General features: G+C 45.6%; 1 protein-coding gene across 8 annotated transcripts in view; it reads right to left on the bottom strand.

The window, feature by feature from the left end:
* Nucleotides 1–16,765, bottom strand: part of ctnnd2b (catenin (cadherin-associated protein), delta 2b) — a 104,806-nt gene that overhangs the window by 77,530 nt on the left and 10,511 nt on the right. For all 8 annotated transcript variants that reach the window (XM_030364206.1, XM_030364215.1, XM_030364209.1 and 5 more), the window contains exon 2: nt 4,082–4,210. In XM_030364206.1, coding sequence (XP_030220066.1) covers nt 4,082–4,168 — 87 coding nt within the window. In that variant the 5' untranslated portion in view covers nt 4,169–4,210. The remainder of the gene's footprint in view (nt 1–4,081; nt 4,211–16,765) is intronic.

A 16,765-nucleotide genomic window follows, 5' to 3' on the forward strand; every position in this document is an offset into this window, starting at 1 on the left:
ATAGTTGCCAGGGCAACCCGAACTAAAGAAAGAAAGAAAAGCTATTCAACGCGAAGATCGTTCATGCTTACAATTAAATCTTGTTAATGGCATCGTTGTAAGAATAACAAAGCAAAAAAAATATTATATACAAATGGAAAAAGTCTTTCGTATTTAGAGCTTCAGAAATATTCCTTAACTGCCGCTTGTGTCGGTTAGTAAGTGTCCGAGACAATAGTCTGTAATAAAGTCAAAGTTGGAGATGGCCAACATTTCCCTCACCGTAGCCGTTTAGTCCGCCTATAATGAGGTGATGACAGGTGAGGCCGGAGCTCTCTGAAGAGTTTAATTAGCACCGGAGCCTTTAACTGTCCGAAAGGCTCTGGTTACTTTTCAAACGTTCTATTCTAAATGATTTGTATTTCACCTTGCTTACCTTGAAATATTTCAAGATAATATTTCCTGTTTCTACGCTGAGAGTGAGATATTTAGCGATTAGCATTGGCTGATGTTAAGCCTAGAGTAATGCTTTGACACTCTCCTTACTCCTTCCAAATGTAAAATATTAAAACTGTGTCAGCCTACCTTTCACTGTTACTCCCTCGCTAACAAGCTATCTGCATGGGCATAGTGCCATGCAGGACATATTTAGCTAGAGATTTAATAGATATGGTTTTATATTTAGCTAGCAGCCTCTTCTCTCCTTCATACTATCAGCCTATTTCCTGTATTTTCTGTTTTGAAAATCAGCCACTTCTGACATCACAAGTGTGCCTGTCCACCTAGATGTGTGCTGGATAGATCAGTCTACCAGCCTACCCAGTGGACTGTAGCAAATGTTGCTCATCTATCCTTCATACATCTAGGTGGACATGCCCACTTGTGATTTCAGAAGAGGCAGATTTTCAAAACGGCTTATAACGGCTAATCACACTCACACCTGGTGGTACAATATGTCACCTTTCAACGTGCACTCAGCTGTACTGCTCTGACCAACAGCAACAAAATCTAAAAATGTTATGTCTAATGTAACCTGCTTAATATCAGATTCAAAGAGACAGATGAAAACAGTAAAGAATCCTGGAAGAATTGCTTAACAGACCAGTTAACAGAGCTAACCATGAACCTATTGTTGCCATATTCATCCTTACCATCAGTTGAGAAACCGATAGAACCATTTTGTTCTATAAATAACTGTATATCTCAAGACAGGTAGACGGTTCTCCTACTCAGACTACATTTATGCAACGTATTAAGGACAGACCTGCTGACACACACACACACACACACACACACGCACACACACACACACACACACACACACACACACACACACACACACACACACACACACACACACACACACACACACACACACACACACACACAAACACACACACACAGCTTCTGCCAGTGTCTGTCGGGTGAGATGATGGATGAGGCGGGTCCCAGAGCTGACAGATGTGTTGAATAAGACGGCTAACGGCTGATCAATCCACTGAGGGGCCCCGGGGCTCCTGAGGGCCCTCGGGCACAGGGGGCCCGAGGGGTCAGAACAAGCGGTCTCCCGGTGTGACCGGACGTAGAACCACACAATGTGATTGGCAGGAAGGCCAAGGAACATGTGGCCTGGTGGGGATTGTGCACTGGGGTGTGTTGTGTTGTGTTGTGTGTGTGTGTGTGTGTGTGTGTGTGTGTGTGTGTGTGTGTGTGTGTGTGTGTGTGTGTGTGTGTGTGTGTGTGTCTGTGTGTCTGTGTGTGTGTGTGTGTGTGTGTGTGTGTGTACGTCTGTATACAGTATATATGGCTTGTTGTTTGTGTGTTTTTGTGTGTGTGTGTGTGTGTGTGTGTGTGTGTGTGTGTGTGTGTGTGTGTGTGTGTGTGTGTGTGTGTGTGTGTGTGTGTGTGTGTGTGTGTGTGTGTGTGTGTGTGTGCCTGCGTGCGTGCGTGCGTGTGTGTGTGTGTGTGTGCGTGTGTGTGTGTGCGTGTGTGTGTGTGGAGATGTTGGTCTTCTATGTCCGTCATGCCGGCTGACCCTGACTGCTCGAGCAACTCCAACTGAGTAATCTATTTAGGTGACCTCCCACACTGGCCACAGCCCCCACCCCCCCGGTCCACGGAATAGTAGTACAAACACAACGCAGGGAATACTATCTGAGCCAATGAGGTGAGAGGAAAACAATGACATCACTGTAGTGCGGTGTGTGCAGACAATGGCAAAGCTTCGAGAGAGCGAGCACTGCGAGAGAGAGAGAGAGAGAGAGAGAGAGAGAGAGAGAGAGAGAGAGAGAGAGAGAGAGAGAGAGAGAGAGAGAGAGAGAGAGAGAGAAGAGAGAGAGAGAGAGAGAGAGAGAGAGAGAGAGAGAGAGAGAGAGAGAGAGAGAGAGAGAGAGAGAGAGAGAGAGAGAGAGAGAGAGAGAGAGAGAGAGAGAGAGAGAGAGAGAGAGAGAGAGAGGGAGAGACAGGGAGAGACAGGGTGAGAGAGGGAGAGAAAGGAGGAAGAAATACAGAGAGTGATTTAGAGGGAGGGATAAAAATAGCAGGAAAATAAGAATTTGAGAGAGGGAAACAGATGGGGGGAGAGATGGATGAAGAGCCGCAGACCACGGGAGGTAGATTGAAAGTGACATAGAGGAGAGAAAGAGGGGGAGAGAGAGGGATAGAGGGAGAAAAGATAAAGAAAGAATATTGAAGAGCTACAAAATAGTAAAAAGTCGTTTCGCTAGTTGGCCATCGTCCAGCTGGCGTCCTATTCTCCTCCATGGAGTGTGTGTATGTGTGCGTGTGCATGTGTTTGACCACGCACATGCGTGCATGTGTCCGTGTGTGTGTGTGTGTGTGTGTGTGTTTGACCTACTTCGGAATGGCCTGCCAGAATGTCACTTTTCACTACTGGCTTTTTCGCTTATGAAAGGTTGAAATGATGAAGATGTAATCTCTCCCACTATCTCTCTGCCTCTCTCTCTCCCTCCTTCTCTGTCTCTCTTTCTGCATGGACACAGACATACACTCACACTTTTCCTCTCACTGTCACACACACATTTTATCCGACTAAAAGCAAAACATCTAAGAGTTTGTTTGTGTTGTGTGTGTGTGTGTGTGTGTGTGTGTGTGTGTGTGTGTGTGTGTGTGTGTGTGTGTGTGTGTGTGTGTGTGTGTGTGTGTGTGTGTGTGTGTGTGTGTGTGTGCGTGTGTGTGTGTGTGTACATGTGTGTGTTTATGTATGTGTGTCTTGGTGCATGCTGCGGATGTGTCTTCAATTGTTTGTGTGTGTGTGTGTGTGTGTGTGTGTGTGCGTGTGTGTCTTAGTATGTACTGCGTGTGTGTGTCTCCATGTGTGTGTGTGACCTGGAGAGCTAAATCAGGCTTGCTGAAGCAGTGTCTGCTGTCAGGTGTTTCTACTCCCATGCAGCTCCCAGTATCCCCTCCACACAGACACACTCCCCAAGCCCACTCAGCTGGATACACTGCCCAGAACATAGAGCCAAGAGACAAGTGGGGCTACAGGCAACCTGGACCTTCATGCATTAAAGATACCGCTCCAGGCCCCTATCCACACTCCACCCAAGAGCGTGCTGGGATTTATTCTCTCTTTATGAGCGGTTCTGTATTCAGGAGCTATTATATTTAACTATATTCAGACAAATGAGGGCAGTAGTGTCGTAGTTAGAATGTTTGACCTCCCAGCGCAAAAGGTTCTAGGTCCGACCCCCTAAGTCTGCAGACTACCTGTATGCCATCCTTGAGCGAGATGCTCTCCAACCCCTACCTCTTCTTTCACGACATCTGATACCTGAATGCAACTGTAAATCTCTTTCACTTAAAGCTAAATGGGTGAATAGTAAATCTTCAAACACACACAGACAGGCAGACAGACAGACAAACAGGCAGACAGACAGACAGACAGACAGACAGACAGACAGACAGACAGACAGACAGACAGACAGACAGACAGACAGACAGACAGACAGACAGGCAGACACACAGACAGGCAGACAGACAGACAAACAGGCAGACAGACAGACAGACAGACAAACAGGCAGACAGACAGACCGACAAACAGGCAGACAGACAGACAGACACACAGGGACAGGGCGCTCACCTGCTCCTTGACCGAGGCGAGGATGGCAGAGGTGGTTTCAGACTCGGAGCCGTCGCCGTTGGACGCGTTGAGGACGGGACTCAACATGGCGACCGCGTTCACACACTCCCTCTGTCACTGGTAGGCCTCCTGGTGCACACAGCCAAACACAAAACACACAGGGGGAGATTAGCTATGAGTTGAAATTTTCCCATCAACAGTTGCCCCGTCCCCCCTCCCGAAAGACACACAATAACACATTTCAAATAAAGCATGTCAATTATAAATGAATAGTTATTATTTGCAGGAAATATTCTACATGCCAAAAGCAGTTGTGGGAATTGGAGGTGCAAGAAACCACAAAACATATACTAACAGCATTTAAATTGATTTGCACATCACAACAAGACACACAGACACTAACAGATTGTGTGAATCTATTCAATGTGTGTCTGTGTGTGTGTGTGTGTGTGTGTGTGTGTGTGTGTGTGTGTGTGTGTGTGTGTGTGTGTGTGTGTGTGTGTGTGTGTGTGTGTGTGTGTGTGTGTGTGTGTGTGCGTGTGTGTGTGTGTGGATGTAGGTGTGTGTGCACGCATGTGTGTCTGTGTGTGTGTGTGTTTCATCTCAAATGCCCCTTTCATTTCTCTCCATTTTCTCATTTTCTCCTCTCCTCCTCCTCCTCCCTCCCTCTCCCCCTCTCTCCCTCCCTTCCCTCTCTCTCTCGCTTTGGACATGTACAAGGCTCTCAATCATCCATTCCAGCCATCTTTGACACCCAGATAAAAAGCAAGTTGTGCTAAATGCCCTCTTTATCCCTCGCTCTCTTTCACACATCCTCTCTCCAGCTCGCTCTCTCCTCGCTACAACCAGTGCCGAGTTAAGAGCTGGAGTCAAGCGACGCCTGAGAGCAGAGACAGGGAGAGAAGAAACGGGGAGAAATGAGAGGAGGAGAAAGGAGTGGTGATAGGGGGACAAGGAGAGAGAATATGAGAGGAGGGGAGATTAGGAGAAGATAAAAGAGATAGGGGACATGACGGGAAAAGATGACGAAAGGGGAAAGCTGAAAGGAGGGTGGCCAGGGGAGGGGAGAGGTGAAAGAGGGGAGAGGAGGAGGAAGGAGAGGGGACAAGGGAGCAGAGAGGATGAAAGGGTGGAGGAAGGGAGGAGAACATGAAATAGAGGAGGGCAGAGGAACTTATACAAGAGGAAAGGAGAAAAGGGGAATGGAGAGCAAGAAGAAGAGAGAAGGGACGAGAAGTATATTATGGGGTAGCGAGAAATATGATATAAAATTATATTTTTAAAAAGCTCCACAAACTAAAGATGATCTGTTCTGCGGAATTACACAATGTTTGAAACGAACGCCGGCCCCCAGAAGATACCAGAGCTTCTCCAACTGGTCTCTGAACATTATGTACATCAAGCAAAGCCTGCCTGCATGGCACCAAACACGCACTACAATCCTTTCATGTTGTCGCCTTTATCTTTTTCAATTTTGGCCGGGAATTTGAATGAGACATTTTAATGTCACTTGGCGGACAATGTGAGGGCGAAAAATAACTATGTGTGACAAACTATAGCAGGGTGCGAAACGTTTATGACCAGCTCGGAAATTTCAGCTGAATTTCTGCTGGAGTCGAAGAAGCTATGCAAGACGGTTTTACATGAACACCCCGCAAGGTTCACACCATCGCTGATGTGCACAATTATCTGATGGCGCATTTTAAAGCAGCTTTGAAGAACACCAGACTTGTCCCTTAAAGTTGAACAACACATTATTTATTGATTGATCATTACCACAGCATTGATAAAAAATAGGTAAAAATCAACACCAATAAAACTTGATTATGGAGTTCAATTTTCATAAAAGAAAAAACAGACCTATAAACATAATATATAATGCATTATATATGTACAGTGAATATATGGTCACATACAGACATGCAGAATAGCCAGTCCAGCTGGAGTTAGTACCCTGACCTACAGGTTGGGGGAGAGATTCTTCCGGCAGTCACTTGACACCTGTGCGGAAGCTACGCCTGCGCGGTTGGTGTCATGTGATGCTTGAGCCAATCAGGTTCCACTTCCTCCTATAACCGCTTCCTGGGGATCAGAGACGTACCTAAACACTACCCTCTCCCCTTCCCAGCCCTTCATCGATCATCATTAGTCCAGAATTCTTCTGTTTGTCCCGTCTCTTTCTCTATTTGTCCAAATTATATCATCATCCTCTTCTCTCCCTCCCACCCCACATCTCTCTCTCTCTCTCTCTCTCTCTCTCTCTCTCTCTCTCTCTCTCTCTCTCTCTCTCTGTATTCATCTATTGAATTTTTTTGTACGTCCATTACTTTGTTTTGTTTTGTTTTGATTGGTAGGTGCACAGAAATCCAAGCCATCATCATTATTGTCATAATTACAGTAATTATCATGTCCGTCGTTATCACAATGACGTCTATCTTTGGCTTCTGCTTCTTCTCCTTCCCTCCTCCATCTCTCTATCCTTTTCCCTTGACCTCCACTGATCCACTGTTCAGCACTGTTCCGCTCGGTCCCACTTGGACAGCACATGGTGAGATTTAGATAAAAAGAGATAAACAGAGAGAGGGTGAGAGAGAGAGACAGAGAGAGACAGAGACCGATAGAGAGAGAGACAGAGACAGATAGAGAGAGAGACAGAGGGTGAGAGACAGTGAGAGAAACAAATAAAAAATAAGGTACACAAACGCACACGGCCGAGAGATGGAAACCGATAGATACAGAGAGAGAGACATAAAGAGAGAGAAGTTCAGGGTCCAAGGTCACATAATGTGAGTTTTGACCCCTGACCTCATCACGAGATTAACCGCTGCAGCTTGTCGGCTGTCGACTGGCAACAGCATCAGGCCTTGTTGCCATGGTGACATCATTCACATGGTTCCGACAAACTCCTCGTCTATGATCTGCCTTTGTCTCCATCCCAGCGTGAAGTACCAAACCCAGCTCTCTCTTCTCTCTCTCTCTCTCTGTCTCTCTCTCTCTGTCTCTCTCTCTCTGTCTCTCTCTCTCTCTCTCTCTCTCTCTCTCTCTCTCTCTCTCTCTCTCTCTCTCTCCATCTGCACCCCCACTTCCACACACAGACACCCCCCCCCCCCCCCCCCCACACACACACACACACACACACACACACACACACACACACACACACACACACACACACACACACACACACACACACACACACACACACACACACACACACACACACACACTAATTTGCTCTGCGCCCCCTTACGTCATCTTTCCACCAGTCCGTCTCTCTCGCTCTTTCCTTCCCTCGTTCCCCATCACTTCATGGCTCTCTATGTCCCTCTGCTTTTCTTCGGGGGCCAGGGTATCTGGCTGTCTATTGAATGAGCTGAGAGATCCTGAGTTCAATGTAAGTAAAAGGAATGAGAATTTGCAAGTTGCTCTGGATTAAAGCATTGGCTTCGTCCCCATTAGTGAATAGTACCAAACAGTGTTAACAGTAAAACAGGTTCTGTTATACTTAGATTAAATTGGATCCAATAAAATTCAATGCAATGAAGCAATGAAGAAAAACAGTGCAGGGACATAACAGTGTAAAATTAAGCGTCAGATGAGATAAAGGCAAACCATCCCATCTTCTCGGTTACTGCATTTTGGCATTTGGGTATATTGGAAGGTTAAAAAACTAAAAACGACGTTCATGAACGACCAGCTTTTAATTGCACTCTCTAGTGTTCCAGGTTGTGGGTGAAACCACTCAGATAGAGCAGAGCAGGTGATGGCCAAACGCAGACTCAGATATAGGTCATCTCACTATAGCCATCCAGCGCCACCACCAGCAGCACCACCACCCCCTGCCTGCGGCACACCACTGCCTGACTCCAAAGCTGTAGCCTGGGCCGTACAGGCTCAACAGACCCCCCCCCCCCATCCCGCTGGATCTAGGTTACTGACACTCCCGCACCCCCCTGGTCCAGCTGGACGGAGAGAGAGAGAGAGAGAGAGAGAGAGAGAGAGGGAGAGAGAGAGAGAGAGAGAGAGAGAGAGAGAGAGAGGGAGAGAGAGAGAGAGAGAGAGAGAGAGAGAGAGAGAGAGAGAGAGAGAGAGAGAGAGAGAGAGAGAGAGAGAGAGAGGAGAGAGAGAGAGAGAGAGAGAGAGAGAGAGAGAGAGAGAGAGAGATGCAAAGATATAGCTACAGATATACAGTCAGAAGGGAGGGCGGCTATGCTATGGATCATAACAGAGAGCTTTACTTCTAATAAACATAATCCTGTATGTGCGGGGGGTTTATGTGTGCATGTGTGGGGAGTAATGCTGGGATATTTGGGCCTGTGGTTTTAAAAACGGTAATCTGTGGCAGACCGAGTGGCGTCTCCATGGCAACTGGTCGGCGACGGCCAGGCGTGGGCTTGTGACACGAGGAGCGAGCTGGCTTTAATCGTTTTGACCCCCTGTGCTAAAGGCCCGGACAGACGACTTTTAGGACCCGATTTTACAGCAAATTATTAAAGGAGACGTTAGTGTCCTACAATCAGTACACGTCTGAATCTGAATCTGAATCAGAAACCAGTTTTACACCAGAAGGTTTTCCCATCCAAAAAAATTTGGTGGTACATAATAATAAAAACATATAGGGACAAGACAGGCAAAAGCAATATGCAAATTTGTGTGTGTGTGTGTGTGTGTGTGTGTGTGTGTGTGTGTGTGTGTGTGTGTGTGTGTGTGTGTGTTTGTGTGTGTGTGTGTGTGTGTGTGTGTGTGTGTGTGTGTGTGTGTATGTGTGATACACATGCACATTGACACACATGCACACACACACATGATAGCGCGTGTGTGTACATGCGTGTCCCTTCAGGGGCGGGGATGGGTTGTTAACTTTGTGAAGGGTGATCCCCAGTTGTCTCATTAAAACTGGCGACGGCATTCTGTGTCAGCCTCACCAACTGCTTCCGCCTTTATTGTCCTTGCCATCCATAACTTTTAAATACTATTACAACAACAGTTGTTTCCACGCCAATTTAACACCAACAGCAGTTTTTTAACACTGCTGCACAGCAACAAATATCCCTTGTTAGCCTATGCAACATACCCTGAATCCCCACTGGATGACTGGTTGGTTGTCGGTAACCATGGCAACACTTGGGTCAATTACCGGGGGCCTTCTGCTTGATGTTTGACCCTGACCGCATTTCACCGTTATTTTTTGGGGTGATTTCACTGACTTTTGGGGACATTGTACCTGTGGGGACTTCCTTCCGGACACCAATAGAGGTTCAAAGTTAGGGGGGGGGGGGGCGGGGGGGGGGGGGGGGGGGGTTGTTCGGGGTCGCAGCCTTGTTCATTACCTTGGCAACGTCGTAGATTTGACGAGAGGGCTCTCTCTTCTCATCAGATGGGCGAAGGGACAAACATAAATTTAGTGTGTGTTTGTGTATGTGTTTAGAACCATTGGCAAACGCTCCACATGGGCGATAGTGAGTGTGAGACATATCACTAAGGCAGAGAGTAGGATGTATCAGGGTATGGATCCAAGGACATGTCACTCAAGCCACTAGAGTATAAGGCCTCCACTATCCTTGGGTTTTCCCTCAAAGATGCTGCTGTCTCGCTTTAAGATAACAGCGTGTCCCAATGGAGTAGTATTTCATTTAAAACAGAACGTATTCCAAGACACACTAGTACTCTGTCAAAGCCTGAGGCACTGACCTTAAACAACAGCACTTCACTTGTTAAAACACTCGAACACTTGGGTGGGGAACATCTGATCCCAATACACAACTGTATGTGTGTGGGGGGGAGAGGGTTTAAGTGTGTGTGTGTGTGTGTGTGTGTGTGTGTGTGTGTGTGTGTGTGTGTGTGTGTGTGTGTGTGCGTGTGTACGTGTGTGCGTGTGTGTTTGTGTGTGCGTGTGTGTGTGCCTTGTTAAAGCCAGGGCATGCTGAAGCACATCCATTCGCAATAACTTGATGAGATTTGATATGGTATCTGACATTATTAAGGGGCATAAAATAAGACTGAGTCCATGCCTTCACTCACGCTGATGCCTGGATCTCGTCACAATTATATGTTGCATTCACAAATATACAGTTTGTTCTACCAAACAGCAACACAAGGTCTGCGTTATCACATCCATTCACTGAGCCGGCCTATTTTCACACCGCTCGGTAACAGTGGTTGGAAAACGCTGACTTTAGCCCGAAGAACGTGGACCACGACCCCAGCGGTCCTGTGTTTTTTCCCCTTGCGTCGTGCAGGGCTTACAGGTCTAACGTTATTTTGTAGCCTCCCACGACACCGCCACCTGCGTTGGGCTCCAGTGTGGACAGAAAGCCCCAAGCAGAGGAGAAAGGCGACGCAGCCTTAGATACAACTCTGTCAGACTCCCCTCGGCCCGCCGGCCTGCTGTTCAAACCATCACAGTGTTCAGCGTGTTATAGATCATTAACGGCCCAATGTGGTTAACCTCGCAGCTGGTGGCCGTGTGGTTACACACACACTCACACACAAACACACACCACACACAAATGCATACATATATATACACACACACACACACACACGCAAACCCTCTTCCCACACACACACACACACACGCACACACACACACACACACACACACACACACACACACACACACACACACACACACACACACCACACACACACAAACACCCCACACACACACACAAACACACACACACAAACCCACAATCACCCACACATACACTCACAAACACCCCCCCACCCACACACACACAAACACATACAGACACACGCATGTAAACCCTCTCCACACACACATATACACACACACAAACACACCATGCTTCTGTTACGTAACAGTGCGCGCGCGTCCCGATTTTACACACACACAAAAATTCAAATGACTTTCCGATGCTGGGTTTACGCTGTTGCTGTTTGTCTTTTGTTGTTGTTTGTTCTCCCTAATGAAGCAGGTCAGCACCGTCGGGACGCTCAGCAGATTGGCGGGAGCCCCAGCCCGCAGCCTCAATTAAGTCCAGAAGCACAAAGGAGGCCCGTGGACAGCGAGCGCTGTGAACGCCAGCACCACGGCCAACGCTGTGTTAGACACACACAGGGCGGCGCTCTCAGAAGGGCTACAGCTAAAGAGAGCTTTGGACCACCGAACCTTCATTAACATAATTAAATCAGGATGAAAGACAGAGAGAGAGAGAGAGAGAGAGAGAGAGAGAGAGAGAGAGAGAGAGAGAGAGAGAGAGAGAGAGAGAGAGAGAGAGAGAGAGAGAGAGAGAGAGAGAGAGAGAAGGAGAGACACACACACAGAGAAAGAGAGAGAGACAGAGAGAGAAAGAGAGAGAAAGAGTGAGAGAGAGAAGGCGAGAAAAGAAGACAGTGACAAGTAAAAACAGCAAGAGGAGAGAGCGATGTAAAATAGGAGATGGATAGAGAGAGAGAGAGAGAGAGAGAGAGAGAGAGAGAGAGAGAGAGAGAGAGAGAGAGAGAGAGAGAGAGAGAGAGAGAGAGAGAGAGAGGAGAGACACACACACAGAGAAAGAGAGAGAGACAGAGAGAGAAAGAGAGAGAAAGAGTGAGAGAGAGAAGGCGAGAAAAGAAGACAGTGACAAGTAAAAACAGCAAGAGGAGAGAGCGATGTAAAATAGGAGATGGATAGAGAGAGAGAGAGAGAGAGAGAGAGAGAGAGAGAGAGAGAGAGAGAGAGAGAGAGAGAGAGAGGGAGAGAGAGAGAGAGAGAGAGAGAGAGAGAGAGAGGACAGAAGTGCGAGAGTAAAAACAAAGCAGGGAGGGAGGACCGTGAAAAGAATAGAGATGGAGAGAGAGCGAGAAAGAAAGCGAGAGAGAGGGGACAGAGCGGAAGAGAGAGAGAGAGACAGAACAAGGAAGGGCTGAATAATCTCTTTCACCTTTCAATCAATAGGCAGCCGGGTGTGCCCAGAGCAGGTCAGAGTACATTAAGGCTTCCATTAACCTGATTCAATTGTGACCACGGAGCGTACTTACACCTGGCTGGATCTGTCTGAGATGGCACCGGGGCCAGACTAACTCCTGATGCGGTCTGGCTGATGCGGATCACATAACTATTACATCACGCTGCGCTAATGCATCTCTGTATTGCATTACAGCGACACCTTGGGTTGATTAGCATTAGCATTTTGTCTGCGGTTTTCGGTGGCAATAGTAACTGAAACAACAGGTGAGTGATAATGTGCTAGAATTTATAATCTTGTAGAAGAGTCAGACGCTCTGTCATGAGTAGGATCGGATGTATTTGTATTTATTCACTGTTATAAGTTACTTTGCAGACATATTTATCCAAAGTTATTCAGAGGGGATTCAGATACATGTCAGTAAGGAGCAGGTAGGGGTTAAACACAACAGAGACTGGTCATTGAGCAGCATGTAGCGGTTACACAGAGAACACAGAGACAGGCCATTAAGGTCTACATAGACGTTGGACAGTCCAGAGACATGTCGACAAGGAGCAGGTAGGGGTTAGACAGTACAGAGACAGCCCTTAAGGTCTACGTAGACGTTGGACAGTCTAAAGACATTTCAACAAGGAGCAGGTAGGGGTTATAGAGTGAATATAGAGAAAGGTCATTAAGGAGCAGGTCGGGGTTAGACAGTCCAGAGACTCGTCATCAAGGAGCAGGTAGGGGTTACACAGTGAATATAGAGACGGGTCATTCAGGAGCAGGCAGGGGTTAGACAGTCCAGAGACTGGTCATCAAGGAGCAGGTAGGGGTTGGACAGTACAGAGAGTCAGCAGTACTTGTGTGATAGCTTGAGTTGACACATGGAGAAGATACTCATCTCCTGGTCAATAAAGGGATATTATGAATCGGATTGAACACATGCAGGAAGAAGGTTAGGGGACGGAGAATGCTTGGATCTGGCAAATTGACAATAGTGCCAGTACTAAAGAGTACGTGCCAACAGGGTAATCAATATAAATCGATATTATTCATCATTGGACGCCTGCCAACAAGGACATTTGTGTCAACAACAAAAAAATACAATATTATAGTGGCTATGGTGCTCCTGGCCACCTCCTTACACTGTCAATATTCAGTAGACAATGTCAAGAATTTTTTTTTTTAGCTTTAGCTTCCAACTGCCAATATTGATTTATATATGAAGCAGCTTTGTTAGGGCAGCTCACCGGAAACATGGCTGAAATAATGTTCTTCCTGACAGTTTTTCCGATTCAACCGATATGAAGTCTTTTGATGCATTCACTACCAGAAAAGACCAACACACGCACACGTCCACACGCAGCATACAGACAGACACACACAAACACGCATTTCCTCTTATTGGTTATACAATGATCTGCTATGGCTGACTGGAAGGTGTGTAGACAAGAGTGTATGTGTGTATGTGTGTGTGTGTGTGTGTGTGTGTGTGTGTGTGTGTGTGTGTGTGTGTGTTTGTTTTTCTTGTTAATTATGAACCAACAAGAGAGTGAGGTAGAGTGCAACGGGCCAGACAAAGGCGGCTAATTAAAAACGTTTTTGCGACACCGACAGTAAACAAATGGCAAAAGCGGGGAACATGGCCGGCCACTTCGCACACTTTACACACCAACACGACAACACGACAACACAGCAACACGACAACACATTACACACCAACATGACAACACGACAACACAGCAACACGACCACATGACGCAACACAATGTGAATCAACATAAACAAATGAAACAAACTTCTGTTGCTCTCAGACACGCAAGGCACACAACAGCGACCATATTATCACCACGTAACGCTACAATCCCATCATTGTTGCCAAGGGTCAGAGCAATGAGATTTTATTTATAACACACACACACACACATACACACACAAACACACAAACACCGACACTAACACACCCACACACTGACATACTGACAAACATTCCTACACACAAACATAATGTTTAGAGTGTATATCTATTGGTTTGGGTTTGTCCAATCGTCTGCATGTCATTTGACTTCCTGGGTTCCCACCAAAAAATTGTAATGTCTTGTTAAAGAGGTCCTTATCTAAAGCTAATATCCAGAGTCAAAAAATGAAACTTCCACTTCATGTTGACTTTAACCCTTAAAAGGGAGAAAGAGGATCATGTGCACGCGCTCAACGTGTGGACACATCTCTATAAATGACCCCTCCTCCCCTACCACCTAATGATACAGCTATGTATTCAGCACACAGAGGAGGGGAGGCTAAAAATAAAAATAAAATCAACAACATGAATTATACATGTTGTTTTTTTTCTCCATTTGCTCCTACCGCGGCTACGCTACGCGGCTGAGGCATTGCAGGGTTTAATTACAGAGACACGCACACACAATCAAGCTAGAAGTAAACACAGTGCATGCTAATTAAATGTGGGCTGACCGACATAGAATCTGAAATCAAAACAGCAGAAAACAGAATGCGCTGTGAATGGATGTCAGGGTGTTACATATGGTCACCATGGAGTTTGCATATTTGTCATCCTACTGTATTATGTGTCGTTTTTGAGCACTAACGTTTAATGCTTTTGGCTTCATTTAATTTTACACTCCGATCTCTTGCACACGCATGCATTCTTTATCCTTATGCATTCCGCACCCTCTGTGAGTGACCAGCTAAACCATAGCTATGCTAACCCAGGCGAACACCACTTTCCCTGTGAGGGCAAAGATGATAATACTTGCCGCTGTGACTTCCGCAGGAGATCATTTAAATGGTAAAAGGTCTACCACTACTGCTTCAACTACTTCTGCAGTGCCTTGTGTAAAGTCACAGTTAGACTTTTATGAAATTATTAAAGGTCTCCACCGACACACCGAGCTGTATGCTATGTCCTTTGGGTATAACGACATCCAGCTAGTGTGGTAGCAGAATGTGTGGAGAGATGAATCAAACTGCCCTCAGTGGAAATCTTTTGAAACCGCTCACAAAGCATATTCAGGACATAGTGGGCGATAGAATGTTTGGTATTCAGAAAGATTTCTTCGGGGTAGAGTGTAGTATTTACTGTTCTATTATTTCAAGTATTGCTGGATTGTTTGTGTTACCATAGGGTGTGAGTGTGACAGACAGTTCGTTGTGAGACATAATGAATGACTCGATCAGAGCAGAGTGTTAATTAGTCCACAGTGTTAGTGAAGAAGGCTTTTAAATTTTGGCCTCCCTTATCATGGGACAGATTCCGGATACATTTTACATGATAGAAACTTTCAATCGTTCTAAAGTTAACGTGGAATCAAAATGATTTTAAAACTTGTATCTTCCAGTTTCTGTTATACATTTTAACACCGTTTAAAATGTGAATTTTGCTTGTTTTTGGCCTGGTCTCTCTGGCAAAATAGAGTTCTAACCTCAAGATATCAATCTGGTTCAACAAAAGTTAAAAAAATAGATAAAAATGAGAGGAAGATAGGGATAAATAAAAAGAAGATGCTAGGAGATTACCAGTATTTGTCTGGAATTGGTACAAGCAAATATTTATCTTCAAACAAAGAAAATATGCTTCACTTAGCAGCACTGAGTTTCCACTCTTAATCCTCTGCTGTTATCTTGGCTCTCACTCAAAAGAAAAAAAGGTTATAGCTATCTTAATGGCAAATATTGACAAATAATAAGTGTAATATTGACTTTCTTAAGTATCTTAAATTGTTCTTCGTATAGCTAGCATTAATTTATGATTCAAACCTAAATACAAAGAAATATTGTGATCCTTGCTGAATTACATACATGTCTGATCACGACGGTATAGCACAGTAATATTGCATCCAACCTCATGCAGTATTTAGCATACATAGCGTGGAAGGGTCAGTTAACTGTAAATAGATAATTCTCCACTGTTGCTATTCTGGGCCCAGAAAGCCTTGGCGGCAGCCATTACAAGCTAACATCTTTGCTAGCACACTAGCGCTAGCTACAGTAGCGCTTTACATAATGCATTAGACTGACCGTAAAAGGGCTTTCCTCAGTGAAAGGGGCATCATTAAAGATGCCCTCCTACCGAGCAACTTGAAAAGAAGCATATCAACACACCCTCAGTACTTTCCTCCTCCCATGGGTTCTGAAGCTCTTCTTTAAGCCTGGCAATTCAAGCAGGTAAACGTTAGCACAGGGAACGATGAATAGTGCAACCAGCCGGGATGATAAAACTTGCTATATGATAAAATAATGTGTATATATCTATATCTATATCTATATCTATATATCTATATATATATATATAAATATATATCTATATCTATATCTATATATATATATATATATATAATGTAGCCTATATTCTGCTATTCTGCTAAATTGCTATGTTCACATAGCAATTTTATTTAGATGCCGATAATGTATCTAGTGGTTTTCCACATGCTTATGGGTTTCATGGAAGGTTTCAATAATTTGATGTTACTAACGTGCAATCCTTCTACTCCATATAGACTGTGTAAGGAGCCACCTGCAGGCTATAGTCCCAGCTGTGACATCACAGATGGGACCTGTCAACCAGGATGCCCGCGCAGCGCGGTGTCCACTGCTGCAACCACATTAGCATGCTAGGTGCAGCGAAGATCAAATATTTCAATTTGAAGCGTTCCAAGTTGTCATTCACACGGTGGCGCCGTGTTGAGATGAGTCTGTCTGAAACGGGCACGATGGACATGACAAGAGGGGGCTTCTCAAAGGACCCCTCGCTGTATTCATGATCGTCGAT

Source organism: Gadus morhua, chromosome 8, assembly GCF_902167405.1.
Source record: "Gadus morhua chromosome 8, gadMor3.0, whole genome shotgun sequence".
In the NCBI taxonomy this organism is placed as follows: Eukaryota; Metazoa; Chordata; class Actinopteri; order Gadiformes; family Gadidae; genus Gadus; species Gadus morhua.